The following is a 21,338-nucleotide window of genomic DNA, read 5'->3' as shown; positions in this document are numbered from 1 at the left end:
CTCTCATCATTGATGTTTCTATCTCTCTCCCTCTCCCTTCCTCTCTCTGAAATCAATAAAGATATGTTTAAAAAATAATAATAAAAATAAAAAATAAAATAAAATAGGTAATAATAGCTTCTTCATATCATTATTGTGATATTTGAATGATTCAATATATATAAAATGCTTAGAGGAAAATCTGGCACAGGGTAAGCACTCAGTAAGTGGTACTTGCTGCAGCTGCCATTACTATTACATTTGGGGGAGATAAAATACAAAAGACTGAATATTCATCACCACCACCTACCTGTGTCATCACCCATACTCCTAAATCACTTGTTTCGAAAACCCTCACTTTCACGTAATACAAGAGCAGAATTATATTAGTATCCCAAGTAGGAATATACTGGGGCAGTGATAAAATTTGTTGTGAAGACAGTCCAGTTGCCAGATGACTTTTGTGGTGCATGAGGAGAAAAAATTTTAGTAGCTCTATTTCCATTTGTACTCACTTAAAATTTCCCCTTTGAGGCCTCAGAATCAGTTCCTCTATAATCCATAGACTTGCATAGAGTCACGAGCATCCAGGCTTCCTACAGTTAGGTTATTTGGGGCTTTGTTTCTCGAATTTTTTTGTGGTGGTCACCATTCTGTTCCTGTAGTTGTGGTTGCTCTGACCAGCTGACATGGTTTTGAATGTTCCCAGGGGTGAGAAAGTACTGTACATCTGTAGCTCTTCTTATTCTCAGACCATAATCTCCTTTCAGACACCTGTGGAACTGAGAGTACAAGCAGTTTATACCTGGGGAATGAATCTTTTGCCTTGCAGACCATGAGGATGGTCCTTTCTGCTCACATGATACTCCAGTGCATGATACACGCACAATGCTGGACGCATGCAGAATCCTATTGGTTGCTTTTTTGTCCTATTTCTTCTCAGTGGGGGAGGAAATACGGCCAAGGGCTGTATTTGTTTTGCTTTGCTTTTTGTTTTTTTCATAAACCAGGCATCTGGTACTAAGGTGGGAACTGGGAAGGAGCAGCTACATTTTTTAATAGGAGTTACATTGTTTGTAAGAAAGTATCATAAAATAACCTCAATGAAAATGGTTATAGTCAAGGAACTATTTTATATCTTAATTCAGTGTTTCCCAAGGTCTATTTCATAGAAAATCTGGGGAGATCTGGGGAGATATTAACTTGGAAAATGCTGTATCCTTCTCTGGGAAAGTCACAATTCACATTTGCATAATAAAGATTATAAGAAACTCCTGAGTAAATAAATCCATTCAGCTTTTTTTCTTTATATTTTAATATAATATTTTATATTTATAAAATATGTAACGTGTTAGGAAGTATAATAATGTATGGAACACCCTTGAATCCTTCACCTAATCCAAGAACTAGAAAATCGTCAATGACATGGGTCTATCTGTGAGTTTCTCTCTAACATCCCTTACCTCCCTACAACAGGTAACCACTATCCTAAATTTTGTGTTTAGTCTCCCTGCTTTGGGTGGGGGGGATATTTTTATCACTTACCTATGTATTTCTAAATAGTGCATTGTTTAGTTTTGCTTTTTTTTTTTTTTAGCTTTATAAAAATAGTACCCTTTTTTCATTCAACATTGCTCCTAAGGTTCATCTGTACTGTTCCATATAAGCTTGTTCTTTCGTTTTCAGTGCTGTGCAACATTCTATTTTGTGAGCATATCACAGCTTACCTCTCCAGTTACCTGTCCATAGACATTTGAGTTGCTGGTGTTTTGTTTTGTTTACTATTACTATTCTGTCAAAGAGCAGCAAGAAGAAATGTGAGCCAAGGATATTGACAGATGTTATGATTATGTTGTTTGGGAGCAAGAGGGAAGATATGTATTGAGTAGCTGCTTTATACAAGGTACAGTTCAAGGCAGGGACTGAAATGCAAAGAAAATAAGATGTTTATATCTTTGATGACTTTATGGTCCAGTGGGGGAGTCAAAAAAATTAGTATTTCTCAAATTAGGATATGATTAGTCCCAGGGCACAAAATGAGCATGATACATCTTTTGGAATGTCCATAGGGATTTTCAGGCATAGAATTAAATAATTTAACTGATAACTACCTTAAAATATGTTTATCTCAATTTAAAAGATTCCTTTATGAAAAATGAAAATGTTGTACATTTTTAAAACAAAATATCAGACCACAAAGAAAGATATAAGCTGTAAATCAATTTGGACTCTACCCTCAAGACTAATAAATTCACTCTCTTCTGTAGTTAGGGGATTTTTAGGCACAAAAATTTGAGAAGTGTTAATGTATGCAAGTTAAATAAAACGTGTCCTAAATAGAAATAATTAATTCTGGCAGAGTACTCAGGAAATGCTTCACAGAGGAGATAGCATTTCAGCTAGACCTTAAAGAATAAGCTGGATTTCCATAGGAAGAAAGAGCAGTCAGGGCTGAGGAAACAGCACAATTAAGGACGCACAGCATATTTGAGAAATAATGGGAAGTACTTTATGGGTAGAGAGATCCAGTGAGGGGCAGGCTGTTCTCTGGGTATGAGATTCCTGGTATCTTCAGACACAGATGTTGAATGCAACCTTTTTCCTTGTTCCTGATACAACTGCTGTCAGATATTTAGAAAAAGCTTAGCATGACAGGTGACACTTAAGCTGGGGTCTTCACTTTAACAAATATGAATCTGATACATGTATTCATTCAGGAGGTACTTAGTTCAACATCTGGTTTGCACTAAGAATACACAGATCGATAAGGTATCACTGAAGATGCGCATTAACTGTAACGGAAGCCATCAGAAGAGAACTTCAACTGCCCTCTCCTTCCATCCCCTCACAGCCGACAATGCTTCTAGCTAAACCCAGCCCTTCCCCCTGGGCATCAGATCCCTCACCTACTCCAGGATGTCGCTCCAAACCTACTCTCTCTTGAACCAGTTTTTCCCACTCTGTTGGATCATTCATACAAGCAGAGAACATGCTGTTTCTCCCCCATCTCTTAAAACCCCTCTATTAATGGTGTTCACAGCCGCCATTGCTCTCTAATGCCAGCACCTCTCCTAGCTCCCCAAGCTCCAGCCCAAGGAGGAGAGGGGTAAGCACAGAGGGCTCTATACCATGGCCCCTACACAGCAGACTGCCCGCAAACTGACCCATAGTAAAGCATGAAGGAAGCAACTAGCTAACAAAGCCACTGGCAGGAGTGCGCCCTCTACTGGAAGGGCGAAGAAACCTCATTGTTATAGGCCTGGTATGGGGCATTTCCTGAAATTAGGCGTTATCAGAAGTCCACTGAACTTCTGATTTGCAAACTTCCCTTCCATTCTCTGGCACAAGAAATTGCTCAGGACTTAAAACAGATCTGCGGTCAGAGTGCAGCTATCCATGCTTTGCAGGAGGCAAATGAGGCCTGGCTGGCTAGCCTTTTTGAAGACACCAACCTGTGTTCTACCCATGCCAAACATGTAACAATTATGCTAAAAGACATCCAGCTAGCACCCTGCATACGTGGAACACGTGCTTAAGAATCCATTATGATAGGACACATTTCATTATTTTTTTTTTAAATTATCTTCTTCCTGTTATTGGTAGTTCTGAACCATTAGATATTTTTTCCATGGAGTCAAAAGGTACCTAAGTACATGATTGCAAGTGGAAAATAAGGGACAGACGTCAGGTTTTGGCAGTTTTTCCATTTTCATTTGTGTGTGACTTTTTAAAATATAAATGTGGGGACATAAAATATTAATGCAAGTCAAAATGTTTCAGTGAACAAGTTTTAGCAGTTCAACTTTATAACAATTATAAATAAATCTGTTAAATTTTTCTCTTAGACCCACATTTTATTTTAATCCTTACCCAAGAATGTGTTTATTGATTTTTAGAGAGCGAGGAAGGGGGAGAGAGAAAGAAACATCAATTGGTTGCCTCCTGTACATGCCCCCACCAGGGATCGAACTCGCAACCCAGGTATGTGCCCTGACCTGAATTGAACCCACAACCCTTCAGTACACAGGACCACGCTCCAACCAACTGAGCCACACTGGCCAGGGCAGGAGAAAGGCATTTTTGAGTTTGCTTTTTAAGTGAGACTGATTTAAAGCAACCCTGGAAAAGAAAATTCATTTTTTGTTGTTTTTAAACATAGTCTAAATTTGGGGTACAGAAACCAATATGTTCATCGCCTGTAATTGTTAAAGCATTCTGCAGTGACTCATCAAAGTCCCCAAATAGATATTTTTTAAAAAGCCACAATGGCCCTAGGAAACAAAATTAGGCTTGGAAAATATAAATAATGTTTTCTCTGCAGTCAAGAATGTGGGGTCTTGTTGATACACAGAGGAGGATCTTTAAGTATAATTTCAGGAATGTTACTCCTTTCCTTTAGACTTGTAGCAGACTCTGAAGTGAAGCAGAGATCACCTAATAAATTCCTGTAGTGTTTCCCAGCCCATATATTTCATTCCTACTAAAAGTCATTTTCTGACCTCCAAGTGTCTCTAGTCCAACTGGCCACAAAACCAGGCCAGAGGTGTCTGCATTTCAGTAAAGAAATAAATTTACCTTCTCCTTTCCCTCTGCTTTACCATTTCTTTTTCTTTTGCAAAGGAGTTTGGAATTTAAATCCTCTAAGGACAAAATCTTCCGGGTTTTACTACAAACCAATGGTAATAACAAGATACCTGGTCATTCCTCCAACCTTCTGTCCACTATAGATCGGTCTCCTGAGAGTGAGTCCCACATACTTAAAAATACTGCCTAAAAAACTCATATCATAAAGGTGGCTCTCTTGCCAATGGGTAGCTATTTTAATTAATTCATTTCTTCAGCATACCTACTAGATGTCAGCCACTGTGTTTAGCCCTGGAGATCCAAGCCAAGTAAATCTGAGTTCCACCCTAAGGGGCAGCAGTCCCACCCTATTTTGGTAACAGTAATATGTAGGGTACCTCATTCATATCAGTACAACGTTAATATAGCACTAGAGCCAAGTGGTAATCATGATGGGCATGATTAGTTCAGCATGAGGGAGTTTGGGAAGGCTTCACAGAAAAGATGACTTAATTCTCAGCCTTAGGGATAAAAAGGATTTCATCCAACAGAGAAGGATAGTCTATCCTTTCAGACATGAGACATAGTAAGAGCAAAACCATGAAGGTATGAAAGCGCATGACATGTTCAGGGAACAGTGAGAGGTTGGGCATGGATGACACATAGGCTGCATGGTGGGAGATGGAACCAGACAGGTGAGAGGTGGGATTGTGTGGTGAAGGGCACAGCTTCTAGGGCCTGGGTTTGAATCCTAGCTAAGCCAGTTACTAGCTGTTGTGACCTTGGCAAGTCATTTACCCTCTCTATAGCTTGGTTTCTTCATTTTTATGAGAGTGATAGCATCTATTTCATACATGTGTATACACATATACATATGGCTTAAAACGGTTCTCAGAACAAAATAAATACAGTATTAGTTATTATTAGGCCACACTATGAATGGCCTTGATTTTAATCTGTCCATTATTCTCTAAGCAAAAGAAAGGTTTTAAAGCAGAAGAGGGGAGAGTATGAAATAGGATATAGTCTGCATTTTATTTTTTTTAATATGTCTTTATTGATTTCAGAGAGAGGGAGAGAGATAGAAACATCAATGATGAGAGTCATTGCTCAGCTGTCTCCTACACACCCCCTACTGGGGGTTAAGCCCGCAACCCAGGCATGTGCCCTGACTGGGAATCAAACCTCAATCTCCTGGATCATAGGTCAATAGGTCAGTGCTCAACCGCTAAGCCACACCAGCCAGGCTATAGTCTGCATTTTAGAAAAGTAACTCTGGTGCCACTTTGGAGAGCAGAATGGATGGAGGAGAGACTAGAGGCACGATACAAGTTCTGAGGTAATTACAAGAGTACCTATAGATGAGAGGTTCCGAGGTTCCGATGTAACATGGTTCCGAGTTAATATAGTACCCTTGCCCTTAAAACATTCTGAGTCCCTAACTAGAAATGTCAAATTTGAAATGCTAGTCTTAAAAGATCTTATGAGTTTCATGCTAAAACACATAGGAGAGCCCTGGGGAAGAGCACAGAGGGCTCTCCCACTAGTCTGGATGTTTAGTGCCCAACTGATGCTTCTGTTCCGCACCCAAATCAGACCAGGACTTCTTGCATGCTAGTCATATCTTTCCATCTAGTTAGATGAGCAAGATATTCTATTTGGGGAGATGCTTTTTTATTTTTTCCTTTGAGTAACCTCCAATCTACTGGTCAGTTTCCTAGAGGAAGTTATGTCTTCTGGACTGCACAGCCGAAGCAAGGAGAGCTCTCACGTTACCTCCAGGTCAGCAAGCAGAAGGTGAAACGTCCATGGAGAGGCGAGGAGAATGGCGCAGCTCCCCCCTTGCCTCGCTGCAGGCGCTCCCACTGACCAGAAGCGTTGGAGAAAAGGAGCCGTGGGTTTTGTGCTTGTTCTTATAACCCATCTCCAGGTAGCCTGCTGATTCCTGAACTGTTGGCATGGACACCAAGACTCCCAGGGATGAGTTGAGAATAAGTCTGAGCCTATCCCAACCCACTTTTCTTGTTCTTTATCAAATAAATAAATGTATTCCTTGTATTTAATAGCACAATCACTTCTGTTTCTGATGAATTTTGTTGGGCTCTTACTTGACAAAAAGGGTTGTGAGAGCTTAGAGGAGTTTTAAAAAGTAATCATTTGATGTACACACTACACACTCTCCTCTTGACCTTTTATTTTTCATTAACCACATTCCTGCACAAGTCATTTCTGAAAAATCATGTTTTAGTAGAGCGCCATCCAAAAATTGTCCCTACATTGCAATTTTGGCCTGAGAAACCATGTATGACTACAATAAAAAGCCATTTTTTTGTGAAAAGATACAATTGATTTATTTTTCGTTTCTCTGGGGTTAATAACTATTTATGGGAATTCATGAAATGAGACATGAGCTGGCTTTACACCAAACATGGAGAAGGCATTGCCTCTACCCAAAGCATAGTTAAAGTGTGTCAAGGCAAATAATTCTGGTGTCAATTTCACTTCTCTTGAAAACGAGGGAAAGTGATGGTATCATTAATGCCAGGGAATTATGGCATCCTCATATCACAGCAAAAACACCACAGCATAATCCCTCCCTGGTTCTCAGTAAGCCCTTTATATTTTTTACCTTTCCTTTATGTTGATAAACATTCTCAAGCGTCACATAGCCAAGGCTCAAATCTGTATCATAGTTATGTGGCTTTGGGAATGTCATTTAGTCTCTTTGTGGCGCAGTTCCCTCATATATAAAATAAGAGTAATAAAGTACCTTCCTCAAGGATTGTAAGGATTAAATGAGATGAGGTAATACATATAAAGCACGTAGAACATCTAAACACTCGATGAAATTAATAGTAGTAGATACAATTGATTCCTTCTCAAAGTTGGGGATACAGAATCACACAAAATAACTGGATTCCTGTCAACCCTCTCACTGCACTAATTAGTTTCTTTACTTACACTCATGTGAAGCCCTAGCCTTTTTTTTTTTTTAATCCATATTATAGCTAAGAGCTAAGATCTAAATTGTTTTCTTTTTGTTGCGGTCTATTTAGATAATTTTTTTTAATTCATTTTTTTAAATAGTAATAAAAAAGTAAGACAGCCTTTACTTAGGGAGGCAGCATTTTGAATGCAGCGTTTATAAGTTACATAGCCTTTTGAAACACACAGAAACCTCCCTCCTCTGAGAATTACCTCCTTCCTCTCCTCTTAGCAAAATAACTCTTTGGAATAAGAAGAATAAGAACAGAGACTTTTCTTATACCATTCTCCTCATTGTTTGTCTGCTTGCATTGTGCCTACTCAACTAACGATATCAAGGAGTCTAAGAAATGAGCCTTACCCTCAGATATTTGATGCCAGAAATGGGTATTTCTTTGTATAAGGATCAAAGACTCACATTTTTATTTAAGATTTACTGAGCCCAGCTGGGCGTGCGTGGCTCAGTGGTTGAGCATTGACCTAGGATCCAGGAGATCAAGGTTCAATTCCTGGTCAGGGCCATTCCCTGGTTGCGGCTCGGTCCCAGTAGGAGGCATGCAGGAGGCAGCCAGTCGATGACTCTCTCATCATTGATGTTTCTCTCTCTCCCTCTCCCTTCCTCTCTCTGAAATCAATAAAATATATATTTAATATTTTTTAAAAAAAGATTTACCTAGCTGATTACATTATTATTGGCCATTTATTTTTCCCTTTAAAAACATAATTTTAATTAAGGTCCCATATGCTTTTAATGACCTCTCTTCCATAGATTGAAATGCCCTAGTCAAAACTTCTATGTCCTATTTATTCTACAAAGGCCACGGTACTTGTTTTAGCTGAACAAATATTTGGATAATAGTTCCTGTCCAGTAAACTTGCAAGCAGCAATTCACAAGTCTTTATCTGATAGCCACCTTCTCCCTCCCTTATGTGGAGTTACTAATAAAATAGCCAACTGAAAAATAAAGCTACTGGCAGTTGTGTCTTATCCATGATGATGCAGTTAGAGAGGTAACCCCATCACAAGTCCTCCCAGTATCTTATCTCCACCGAAGAGAAATCGGCTCAAGTTATTTTTGTGGTCTGTGTGTGTGGTCGTGTCAAGCTCACTGAGGAGACAGTGCTATAAATATATGTAAAGGAACCCACAAGTTCTTACTCTGAGATTCCTCTCTTCAGAAATGATCTTTGGAAACAGTCCCAATTCATAGATCCCAATTCAGGTGCCATGAGGTTCACCTGGTGAGAGAGAATCAGTGTGAAGAAGGGGAAGAGTATGGAGTATGGAAAGAGGGGTGAGTAACCGGGCAAAGGGACACAGAGGGAGGGAAGGTAGGGGCAGGATGTGAGGCAGTGCAGCAATACAGGTTAATGAGAGAGAGAGAGAGAGAGAGAACAGATTTATGTAACATCTCAAGGAGCAGATAGGCAGGGAAGGTTCTCCAGCCCACATGCATCTGTTCTGGAATCTGAAAATTACTTCGGAGCATTTTGATATTTTAGTAGTCCCTCTCTGTCTGATGTTCCACAAAGCTCCAGCTCCTGCCTTACGCAGCATGCCAGGACCCCAGTACCTCACAGGTAGGAGGCACTCAAATACTAGTTGACTAACAGGAGGGCAAAGGAAAAAGATGGGGCAAGTCGTGAATTACTTTTTCCCCATAAACCAGAATCTACTGGAACTATAAATCCAAACCACTCCTATCTGCCTGTCCAGCAAGCCCTCCAAAGATCATGCAGGCTCATTTTCTCACATTACTGGGGTGTTTTGCCTCTTCACTTATGAAGATACCCTGGATTTTCTCATTCCTCTAAAATCACTTTATAAACAGAGAGGGTGGGAAAGAGAGGGTGGGAAGGGGAGAGGGGGGTGTGTGTGTGTATTTACAAAACCTAAACAGACTGGAGTTAGAAAAGCTGGATTCTAATCCATTTAGCCAGTAACTTGCTGTGTAAACTTGGGTAAGTCAGGTGATTTGCATGTCCTTATTTGTTCTATATACCTCACAAGGTAGCACTAAATAGTTAAAGAATTGACGCCCTAGCTGGTTTGGTTCAGTGGTTAGAGCGTCGGCCCCCAGATTAAAGGGTTCCAGGTTTGATTCCGGCCAAGGGGACGTACCTTGGTTGCAGGCTCAGTCCCTCGGCTAGATGTGTCCCTCTCACATCGGTGTTTCTATTTCCCCCCCACACTGTCTCTGAAAAGCAATGGAAAAAATATCGTTGGGTGAGGATTAAAAAAGAAACATATATAAGAGCATTTTGAAAGGATAAATTTCTATGTCCATCTAATATAGAGGAATTAGTATGGTCAATGAAAAGCAGTTAAGAGGAATATTATTGGATTAGGGGATAAGGGGGGGTTGGGAAAAGAGAGAAGCCTCCTCCTTCATTTGACAGGTACCAGAAAAAGCCAAGACGTCCCCACTCCTCAAACCACAGATTTGGCCACACTTTTTTCTTGAGACATCTCTGGGAAAAGGGTTCTTCCTGTTCCCCCTCTCCTCTGTGTCAGCGATATTTATTCATTTTTGTGGTTATTGTGTGCCTATCATATGCCAGGCAATGTGTTGGTTAGCTTATTATTATTCAATCATTAGCCTACAGGGCAATATTTATATTTTCAAAGGCCACAGAGCAGTGATGAAACCAGTCCCCAAACCTACGTTTCCTGACTCCTCTCTTCCCATTAAATAGGTACTGGGAAAACAATTAAGTTACTGAGAAGTTGGTCTGTGGGCTCTGAGGCAAATCTATTGAGGGAGAGATCCGCAGTCAGGGCATCCTGTGGGCATTGGGCCCTTCCCCCCAATGTAAACAGGATGGGATTTTTCCATGTCGGTGCAACAAGGAGAGAGACCCAGGTATAGTTAAAGCCATTTGGTATAACGGATCACGCTTTGGAGTCAGAATTATATTCCTGCCAGCACTTACAGTGTGTGTCTGCAAGCCGCTCAGCCATTCTGAGTCTCACTTTTCTCTGTGTGCAATGGCGATCACAGCATCATACTTAGGGTTCTTCTCCTGAGTAACAGGCGCGAGCAAGGCCTGAAGCTTTGTAAACTGGAAGAAGTGTGTGTTAACCCTAACTCTCTCCCTCCGCGGGCCCCTACACGCGGATACCCTCTGAAGCATAAAACTTTTCCCCAACATCTGACCCGTCCAGGCCACTATCCCTACCACCTGGGGAGTATGGATTCCGGGCGCCAGATGTGGGAGACGCGCCCTCCCAGCTCGAGCGCTCGAGTCTGTTTTTGGTCGGGGGGAAGCGATCTGGATCTGGGTTCTCCCGGGCTCCACACGCCTCTCCATTACCCAGCCCGTCCGCCTCCGCCGGCTCCCACGCCGGGTCCGCCGGGTCTGTCTTTCCTGACCCCACCTCTCGCTCTCCCGTCAGCCCGAGTCTGGGTCTCCGGCTGGGTTTGGGTCTGTCTTCTTCACCCTCAGTGAGTCAGAAACAAAGGAGGGCGGGGGGAGCGCACTAGCTCTGGCTCCGCGATTCGCCCTTTATTCTGCACTCGCAACGTCAGCGGCTGCTGGATGGAACCGCGGGGCGCGGGCCGGGCCGCCCACAGCGCGCGGGGCCAGGGGAGCGGCGGGGCCGGGCGGGCGCTCGGGGACCCGAGCCGCGTGGGCGCGGGGATGGAGGGCGCCGAGGGGCGGGGAGCGGGCGTGCGCGTGTGTGCGAGCGCCGGGGAGGCCGGCCCTTAGTGTAACCGGAGCTACAAAGGAGGCGAGTCCGCCAGGGGGAGGGAGGGCGGAGCGGCGCGGCGCCGGGGGCATCTCCGCCACCCTCCCCGGGAAAAAGCCCTTGGTCGTGGCCCCCGCGCCCGCACCCCCCGGAATGATGAAGAAGAACAATTCCACCAAGAGGGTGAGTGCGTCCGCCGGCCCCGCGCCCGACTTTGTGCTCCAGGGACCCCGGCCCGTCGGGGCTGCGAGCGGCCGCGCGCTCGGCGTGAGCCCCCGCCCGCCCCCCGATCCCCGGTGCCCCCGGCCCCGCCGTCATGCGCGCGGCCCCGCGCCGAGGCACCTGGGGTAGGGGGGCTTTTGTTTGTTTACTTGGGTGGGGGTGTCACTTGGCGTAGTTTCCGCCCGACCCCCAGCCTTGCGTCCCCCGGGCGGCCGGCTGCGGCGTGCGTCGCGCTCTGCGGCGGCGAGGAGACAATGAGGCAAGAAATGAAGCGCCGTTAATCCGGCGCCGGGAGGGCCGGCTGGGGGAGGGGGCGGGACCGGGCGGCATTCCGGAGGCCACCTCGGCTCAGGTCCCTTTCCCCCCTGCAGTCGCAGTTGTTTATTTGGGAGATGGAGGAGGAGAGCGAGGGGGGAGAGTCCCTCGGAGTGAGAACCTCCTAGGAAGTGGGGAGCGGGCGCCGGGCTCCCGGACTCCAGCCTTCGGCGGGGCGGTCCCCGGAAAGAAGGGTCTCGAGGCTCCGAGTGGAGAGAAGGAAAAGGCGGCGATCACCTAACTGCCCGTTCTTCTCTTGCCCCGGGGCAGGGGCCTCAGGATGGAAATCATCAATCTGCACTGCCGGAGAAGGTCGGCTGGGTCCGGAAATTCTGCGGGAAAGGGATTTTCAGGGAGATTTGGAAAAACCGCTATGTGGTGCTGAAAGGGGACCAGCTCTACATCTCTGAGAAAGAGGTAGGTGCCCTTTGCCTTCAACTCCCTATTTTCTTATATTCCCCACTTTGTCTCTACACAGGGGGCTTATCTGCCTCTAGTCCCCCTCTTACCTCGCCCCCCATTTTGTTCCAAAAGCAAGTTCAGTGGTCCCATTGCTCTCTACTATCTGCTGGGGAAGGTCACCCTTTAGTGAAAAGACCTGGGTTAGAATTAGAAGTTGAGTGTGATCTTATTTAATGATTTTTCTTTGCAAATAAGTATCTTTCTGACTATGATGATATCCCAAGATGTCCCAAAACTTCTAAGTGTCCCCTGGTGTCCCCTACCCTATCCTGGCCTCTAGCTGAAGTGGGTTATTTTTTCTTTGCTATTGCTGCTGAAACACTCTGTGAACAGCAGCATATTCTCCACCCCTTCCTGTCCCCCCACCCCAGCCTAGCTAGCCCCCCCCTTTCCTGTCTCTAGCAGGGGCACACGCAGGTCAGAGCAGCAGCACAGCTGCCGGGAATCACAGAAATACACAAACACACATACAGCCCAGGATCAGTCCTATATGACCTCAGGTAGAGAATTTGCTAGTGGCAGGCCATTATTCCTGTTGAAGCCAATGAACTATACCTCTCTTTCCCCCTCCCACCCCCAACTCCACTAAAACAAAAAACAAAAAAGCAGCAAGAAACTCATTCTTTACCCCCTTCCTGCTCCCCTATTTGTATCAGAAGGGAGAAAATGGAGTTATGAACCCCTGTATCTGTCTGTGTCTTCGGCCCTACAGTTAAAATGAAAACCACAGTCCACATTGGGTCAGAACCTAAGCCAAGACCATTGGATCCAGACTCTTCTCCCTTTTGTCTCTAATTCTTGGGATTCATAACATGAAGTAATATTGAGAAACTGAAATTTCCCTTCCATAGGTCCCTGCTTCTGTGACTATGCCAGCCTAGGAGACTGTCCTGTGTTCCCCTGTAGTGTGGCCCTTCCTCCCCCGATTCCGTGTTCCCTCATCAGGGGCCAACTGGGAAGTCCTCCCTGGGTTCTAACCTCTTCTGCTTTCTGCAGCCGACTATATTTGGGTAAATAAGTCCTTTTATGGTATTGAAACGGACCCACACACAGTCCTATAGAAAGTATTCATCTGAACAGAACATCTACTGAGACAACTAGGGAAGAGCTAAGTAGTGCCAAGGGCCAAAGAGATCCCTCTTCAAGATGCCTAAATCCTGCTGTTTACAGTAAGCTGAGAACTTGGTGATAGAGGTGAGAGAAGACTGACAGGATAATTTATTTTTAAGGGTCACCTCCACGCAACCCCAGTCCTACAGAAAGTTATTACACAATTTGCTGGCTTTCCAGTTTTTAAAAAAAGCAAGTGTCAAAGTGTATCTCCTGTCTTCCCCCGAACTTCATAATGGCAGGAAACTCTAGTGAGCAATCGGGGAGAACTTCCCACACGTCAAAGGGGAACTGGAGAACAGTGAAAGGGTAGAAGGAACAAGACGTTTGTCTTGTTTTTATTTGTCCAAAGAACAAAGTCTGGGTGAAAGAGCATTACTGCTCCTTGTTTGTGGAGGAAGGGGTACAGAGACAGGGAAAGGGTGGAATGACCTCAGCCTAGGATGTGTGGTGTCCTGTGAGTCAGGAGCATCTGACTGGTCATGGGGCAAACTGCCCCCTGCTGAGAAGGGCTTAGGAAAAGAGTAGTATTGATACTCTCTTTGGAGCCAGTTTCCATGCTTCAGTGGGCTTGGGTTAAAGGTGAAATTGACAGAGGACTCCAGGCTTCATTCTTTCCTCTTCCCAAAAGCTCTGGATTCAAGATTTTTAGAAAGAAATGCAAAGTGTCATGTTTGTAATTTACGTGTTAATGTAAGAAAATTCCTACCCCCCTCCCCAAGAATTTGCAACAGTCTTTTTTGGTACTTCCCCTCATCAAGGCAGAGTATCCCACAACTGCCTCCAACAAAGACATCCTGTATTTGTTGTCAATTTTCAGTCACAGGGTACCTTGTGGTCATGGAGCTGCTGTATAGGCCGGAAACTAGACCCTTACCAAGACCTCACAGTAGAGGAAATTGGGTTCAGGGCATCTTTTTTGGAAAGCATGGGGAAATCCCTTTCTGTGGGCCAAGGACAAAGAATTGGGGAAGGAAGGGTTAAGTTTGGAAGATGGGTAATTATCAATGAGACTTTAGGAATTACAGTGGGGAGAAACTACAGTGAAGAACAAGGGTGCTGGAGCTGTCCATCTTCCTGGGGACGGGAATATACTTGTTCTACTGCTTGCCTCGGCCATCTCCTACCCCTGCTCTACCAAGGGCAAACCTCTGTCAGTGTGTCTCCTGTCCTCCAGAGCTCCTTATCAGCTGTGTCCATACCAGAATACCCCCTCCCTTCCCTTCCCTCTTCCCTTGCCCCTTCCCTTTCCTTCCTTCCCCTAAGGAAAACAACAAGTAACTCTTTTCCCCTGGCTACATACACACCCAGCACTTTCCTCTCCAAGATTTCTGGCCTTTGCTGATAGTCTCAATTCTGAGGAAGGAAGGGGAGAAGAAGAGTGATGCATTATCCCACACCCCTGCCCATGTTTCTGGGAATTGTTCTTGGATGCTCCTTGCCAGCATCTTGTGCATTTCTACCCATAATCCTTCAAGGCCTCCAGTCCCTTCCCAGCTCAAAGCCCAGGAGCCCTAGAAAAGGGAAGGCCCTGGAGAAGCCAAGCCCTGCAGAAACAGAGCGAATGCACAAGCAGCCATTCACCTGAATGGGGCTGTGTGATCGGTTCTGTCATCTGTGTCAGCCCCCTGGGTCCAGCAGCAAGTCACAAGGATAGGCAGTTACAAGACCAGAGATGGGCTGGGGGATAGAAGAGAGAACCACTTCCCTACTTCAAGGCTGTTGAGAACCAAGAGGATAGATAAAGTCACTTCCACACACACAATTCCTGTTTCCGAGCTTGACAAATGGAGACTTGTGAAATCATTCCAGTCAGGGAGAGTGGGTGTCTTCCAAGGAAGATATGCAGCTACTTTTATCTGTTTGTTTAGTTTAACAAGACATGTGTTGGTCTCTCTTCCCAGGAAAATGGGACCAGCTCATTGCCAGGGTCTTCCAACCCCAGGCTCAAGCAGCAGAGGCTGAATGGGTTTTCTAACCACAGGCTGCTTCATCTGGGCCAGTGACCAAGTCTCCTCTCCTCTCGCACGCCCAAACAATCCATAAGCCACAGCTCCTGAGTTCCAGGGCTGTGAGGAAACACCTTAGGGGCAGGAGAAAAAACTCAGGTCTAAAATAGAAGAAATGCTAATGGAATTTGTTTTGTGGCACTCAGAAAGTGCTGGTTGGGTTTGCAGGATGTAGATAGAATTGTGGCCTCTGGTCAGACATTCCTCAAGAGAGTTAAGAGCCAACTGCTGGGTAACTGCTAAGAGTAGAACCAGGGTGCAAGACAGATACTGCAGCAGGAGAGTTAAGTTCAGACACGAGGAGGAACTTCCTGGCAGTGAGGGGACTTAGGCTCTCAAACTGAAGCCGTGGGACGAGGTGGCAGAATACTGCTTCCCAGTCAGATTCAGTCCTCCAGGGAGAGCATGAGTGCGGTCTTTGCCTGGAGAGGGGTGACTGAAATGGCTTTTCAGGCCTGGAAGAGCTAGGTTGGGTTGTCACAGTACTGTGAGGGGAGGAAGAAGTGGTGGGACCACAGGGATATTTTTCAGCTTATCTGAACGAACGGAGCTCAGAGGGCTGCTGTTCCTGTGGTGCTGAAGCTCCTGAAGTGAAGGTGGTAGATGACTCTCTTTATCATAGTGTATCTTCAAGGGGAGAGCCACATAGGGTAAGAAAGTGACAACGGAACAACATAAACGTAAGATGGTGGGGGCCAGAGCAGCCCTTCATGGCTCCAGACACCTCCTGACACAAGCCCTGCCTTCATCTCCTCCCTCTGGACAATCCAGGCTATCCCCATCTTGCTTACTTCAGGATGACAGGATTAACCTGTTAGCTGTGTGAGCCTGTCCTTTGGAGGAAGGACAAAGTGGGAGTCTTGGTGAAGCGCGGCATCCTGGGGTTCTGGACACGGTAGCTTAGGACGAGCAGTTTGAACAGAAACCCACCTGAGGAGCCAGGTCTTGGGAGCTGCCCAGTGCTGTCCCCCACCGTCGGGCCTTTTCGGGCCTTGGGTAGGATAGCCCTTTCCTGTCCTGTCATTCCTCCCTCTCCTCAGGCTTCCCGTGGTTCCCAAGACTGGTCTAAACTAACAGTTTGGGGGAAGAGAGACTAAGTAATGTTATCCTCATCACCTCACCTCCAACCCTCCCCTAGGTGAAAGATGAGAAAAATATTCAGGAGGTGTTTGACCTGAGTGACTATGAGAAGTGTGAAGAGCTCCGGAAATCCAAGAGCAGGAGCAAGAAAAATCATAGCAAGTTTACTCTTGCTCACTCCAAACAGCCCGGTAACACGGTATGTTTCTCCTGCCATTCTGGCCACAAGAACACTGACCAGGGCGGGGGGGAGGGGGGGGGGCGGGAGAACACCTTCCCTCTCCAGGATTCTCCCTCAGCCCTCTTGGTTCAGAGGCCCTGGATTACTGCTCTCCTGCCAGCTTTTATTATTTAACCCGAGAATATTATGGCCACATCCTCCCCTCCAGGCAAGCCAGCCTTTAAACAGAGGTCATTCTCTTTCTCTCCTCCCCCCCCACCTCCCAGTGCACATGTACATCTCTTGGGGAAAATCCCTTTTTCCTGTACCCCAATAGGTGGTTGAATTTCAGAACCTAATTTCTCTTGGCTAAAGGAATCCATTCCTATCACATTGTGTTTCTTCAAACACTTAAAAATCTTTATTTTAGTACTGTCCTTTACCAGACCTCCTTTAATTATTTCCGGTGCTATATTAATGTCCTGTACCCTTCTTAGCTTTTCGTTGTCCATTTCTAAAACAACCTCCAAGCTGTGGCACTTTGCAGGAATAGAGGCTGGATTCTTTAAGTTGTAGATGACTCTGGAAGCAGAGTCTCTCTCCTTCCAGGAGCTAGTCTAAGAGAGTAAGATTATAATTTCTCATTTCTTCACTGTCAGGGTGAGACACCAGCTCTAAAGCCCTGACTGAAACAAGAATCTTCCCCTCATAGGCACCCAACCTGATCTTCCTGGCAGTGAGTCCAGAAGAGAAGGAATTATGGATCAATGCCCTCAACTCTGCTATCACCCGGGCCAAGAACCGCATCTTGGATGAGGTCAGGGGCTCATGGTGGGGAGAGGGACACTGGGGCAGAGGGAGCCGCTGTGGCTTCCTGAAGAGGGGAGGTTATGGTGTAGCCCCGTTGACTTGCTTCCTCTCCAGCTCCCTTTTGAAAAACCTTTTCCTCTTTCTACCTTCTTAAGTCTTTTCTGCTAATTCCTCTTTACCCACTCTATGATGCCTGGGCCAGCCTTGGGTTACCTTGAGGAGCCCCTTCCTGTCCAGTAAACCTTGCCCTTGGATTTGCTCAGAAGCAGTTCATGGGTAGGTTTATTTCCAAGTCCAGGCATGTTTAGGCCTCAGGGAATGCGGGGTTGGGACGGAGTCTCTGAAGAGCAGTCATCGACTCACAATGCTTCTCTTCAGGTCACCGTTGAAGAGGACAGCTATCTCGCCCACCCCACTCGAGACAGGGCAAAAATCCAACACTCCCGCCGCCCGCCAACTCGAGGACACCTAATGGCCGTGGTATGTAAGACTATGAGAGAGTAAAAATAGCTGAAGGGCCAATTCCATGTCAGTTCATCTTAGGACTATCTCACAGAGCCACCAGAGGCGTTTGTGACACCAAGGTCGGAGGCTGGGAAATCCCTCTACCCCACCCCCCTGCCTGATTCCTCTGGTTCAAAAATATTTGTTCAGCACCTACTATGAGTTCAAAAGTCTTTGCCCTCAACAAATTCATCATTCTTTGGGGAAAATGCTATATACCTGCAGGAAAGTGGCAAAAGCAATATAAGCTACTGTCTGGTGGCCAGCTGTCCTCACAGCTAACAGCATTCTGTTCCATTAAGAGGAGGAAGGATCAGTGAACCCCCATAACATACAAAGTGTTGGTTTCTCTCTAAGTCTGGGAAGAGAGGCAATCAGGTAGAAGGAACATAGGCTAGGCTCTGGAATCAGACCTGGTGGGAACCCAGCTTTGCAGTGCAGTCTCTGATTCCCCCTGTAAAGTGGGGCAGTTGGTAATCACACCTGCCATGCAGGGCTGCTGTAAGCAGTGATTGAAACAACATATGGGTCCATACAGCTGAGGTACTGAAGACCCTTATCACTTTTTTTTAAATTAGAGTGTCCTAGAAACAAGAGAACAAGTTTTACTAGAGTCTGAGTTCCCAATAGCAGAGGGGGTTGAGGTGTGTGGCTTGGAGGATGCAGACAAAAAAGGGCAGTTACTATGCTGTGTCGAGCTTCCTATGAGAGTCAGACCCAGTGCTATGCTTAGAGTCTGTGATACGGGAAAAACGACACTTTCCAGGAAACACTTAACGAGTAGGAGAAATTACTTTTAGTCACAGAAAAATAAAAGAAAGAAAGCAGTGCAAATCACTGTCAAAGGAATAGGAAACAGCAGATAGTGTCAAAGGGCACAGTCAGGCAGGAGGGCTTCCCATCGGGAAGGCGTATTGAGGAGGAAAACGAGCGCAGCCTGAATCTCTTTCCCACAGTCGCTCCTGAAACACCCACTGATGACAGTACCCCTTCCTTCCTGCCCTCTTCCTCTCCAGGCTTCGACCTCTACCTCAGATGGGATGCTGACCTTGGACCTGATCCAGGAAGAAGACCCTTCCCCTGAGGAACCAACCTCTTGTGCTGAGAGTTTTCGGGTCGACCTGGACAAGTCAGTGGCCCAGCTCGCAGGCAGTCGGAGGAGAGCAGACTCAGACCGTATCCAGCCCTCCTCAGACCGGGCAGGCGGCCTTCCTCGACCTTGGGAAAAGCCAAACAAGGGGGCCACCTACACCCCCCAGGCACCCAAGAAGTTGACCACCACAGAGAAAGGCCGCTGTGCCTCCTTGGAGGAGATCCTATCTCAGCGGGACTCTGCCTCAGCCTGCACCCTCCAACTGCGGGCCGAGGAGCCCCCAACCCTCATCCCACCCCATCCGGGGCAGCTGTCCCGGATCCAGGACCTGGTAGCAAGGAAACTGGAGAAGACTCAGGAGCTGCTGGCAGAGGTTCAGGGACTAGGAGATGGGAAGCGAAAGGCCAAGGACCCCCCTCGGTCTCCTCCTGCCTCTGAGTCAGAGCAGCTGCTGCTGGAGACAGAGCGGCTGCTGGGAGAGGCGTCCTCAAATTGGAGCCAGGCAAAGAGGGTGCTGCAGGAGGTCAGGGAGCTGAGAGACCTATACAGACAGATGGACCTACAGACCCCGGACTCCCACCTCAGACAGACCACTCAGCACAGTCAGTACCGGAAGAGCCTCATGTGAAGGAAGGGGACAGGGTCTGGACCTTGGGATGGCGGGGGCACAGACTCTTATCTCCAAATGTTGCAGGATAAAGCTTTTTTATTTACCTCAGTCAAAAAAAGAAAACAAAAACACAATCAAACTCATTGCTCTTGCTGATGCTCAACCCTCCTGCAACTCTCCTTTCCCAACCCCCTTTCCTTCCTTACCTCCACTCAGGTTTGAGGAGGAGGTGACCCTATAGCAGTATTAAGAAGCTTTGCCCAGATGAAGAGAGAGAAAGAGTAATAAAGACACAGCCTAACCATTTTACACATGTCACCCCTCTGAGATATAGTGGGGAATATGCTCCCAAGGACATGTATAGGCTTTTAAGTTGGGGGGGTTCCAGGTTTTCCATCTGAGGGTGAAATTTTAGCCGCCCAGCTCTGGCTCTAGGAATGTGGAAGCCAGTGCCACCTGTCCATGCACACAGAAGTGAAGTTTATCCTAGGCCTGAAAGGATTGGGGGAATTAAAACCCTCCGTGCCAGACACTGGCTTCTCCCAGCAAGTTCTGATTGAGACTGAGCTGCCTGCCTTCATCTTCCACAATCCTTCCCTACACTGATTCAGAGATACAACGCTGGGTGTGGATGGAATTGGTTTGGTTATTTGACTAGGGGGTTCTAGCAAAGAGGAACTAGGGATAGCTGACCCCAATCGGAGAACCAACTAAGAATGAAACTGATTTGTGATGCAAGCTAGGCTGGATGAAGGGGAAAACCGAACATGTGCCCAGGTTCCTCTTTCGGCCAAGCTAAGTTTCCTGTAGCCTCCCCTCCTTCCGTAAACCTCTCCTCCAACACTAATCAAGCCCCGACTTTAGAAAAACATCTCAATGCTCACACCTCCCAACTAGGCTCCCTTGAATTCTTGTCTGTGGTAGGTCCTCCACAACTCATTTTGTTTGCCTCTTTCCTCTGAAGTTTCTAAGATTAAGTTTAGTAACAGAAGAGTTTAGGTCCAGAGAAGAGTTGTGAAGGCAAGATATGAATGATTTTCAGAAAGAAGGGGACAGCCTCATGAACCAAGTAAATGAGGGATTGAAAGCCACTTTGAAGTATGTCCCTTGCTAGCTTCTTGATCTGCTTCCCCAGATCTCACCTGCAAAGGCCAAAACCTAGACTAGAGCTTCACTAGGGATGAGGGAAGAGAGAAAATGCGGACAATTGCTGGTAGATCCTGGCTATGAGGCTGCCCTAATGTGACTGACGTTCAGGAAGATACGGTAGGAGGGAAAGTAAATCCTTTGGATGAAACAGAGACCCTCGGATTCCTATTCTGCTTGGACATTATTACTCCCATGATCCATGTAAGCAAGATGGGCGCACCCTCCAAGTTAAACCATCTCTAAGGAAGAGAGTCCTGCTCTTTTAGTCCCCACCACTCATAGTTGAAGATTAACCTAGATCTGGTCTGTAGTTATGTAAACTAGTCTCTTTCTTGGGGAATGTATTCCTACAGAGTAGGGAGGAGTGCACCAGAGTGCCACCTACAAGTCATCCCCAGAGTCTCCCTGGGGCAGCAGGTGAGGGAATTTGGGTCTCGAGACTGCCTGTCCTCCAAGCCGGCGTCACTCTCCTAAACTCGGACCATTGTCACAAATATTGAAGATCTAGGTTAAAGTGGTACTTCCTTTTTATAAGTCTCCATCTTCGTATGGATTTTATTTTACCAGCATTTTCCCTTTTTTCCTCCCTTTTCACT

At 46.1% G+C, this 21,338-nt stretch overlaps 2 protein-coding genes and 1 pseudogene across 3 annotated transcripts in view; all 3 read left to right on the top strand.

Moving 5' to 3' along the window:
- VPS45 (vacuolar protein sorting 45 homolog) overlaps positions 1 to 6,395 on the top strand; it is a 41,178-nt gene extending 34,783 nt beyond the window's left edge. The window contains exon 15 of one of the 2 annotated variants that reach the window (XM_016215532.2): positions 6,256 to 6,395. In XM_016215532.2, the coding sequence (XP_016071018.1) occupies positions 6,256 to 6,343 (88 nt within the window). In that variant the 3' untranslated portion in view covers positions 6,344 to 6,395. Of the gene's footprint in view, positions 1 to 4,599; positions 4,769 to 6,255 lie in introns of those variants that run through there. The other variant, XM_016215531.2, reaches the window with a different exon arrangement.
- On the top strand, positions 3,051 to 3,834 carry LOC148090877 (histone H3.3C-like; annotated as a pseudogene).
- Positions 6,396 to 11,282: 4,887 nt separating the features above from the next.
- On the top strand, positions 11,283 to 19,736 carry PLEKHO1 (pleckstrin homology domain containing O1). Its single transcript, XM_087828273.1, has 6 exons — positions 11,283 to 11,401; positions 12,026 to 12,172; positions 16,475 to 16,615; positions 17,289 to 17,393; positions 17,765 to 17,866; positions 18,907 to 19,736. The coding sequence occupies exons 1-6, from the start codon at positions 11,372 to 11,374 to the stop codon at positions 19,609 to 19,611; spliced, it is 1,230 nt and encodes a 409-aa protein (XP_087684399.1). The 5' UTR covers positions 11,283 to 11,371; the 3' UTR covers positions 19,612 to 19,736.
- Positions 19,737 to 21,338: the final 1,602 nt, after the last annotated feature.

The sequence above is a fragment of the Miniopterus natalensis genome, chromosome 19 (genome assembly GCF_054644295.1).
Source record: "Miniopterus natalensis isolate mMinNat1 chromosome 19, mMinNat1.hap1, whole genome shotgun sequence".
NCBI lineage: Eukaryota > Metazoa > Chordata > Mammalia > Chiroptera > Miniopteridae > Miniopterus > Miniopterus natalensis.
This window is presented reverse-complemented; position numbering and strand designations above follow the sequence as displayed.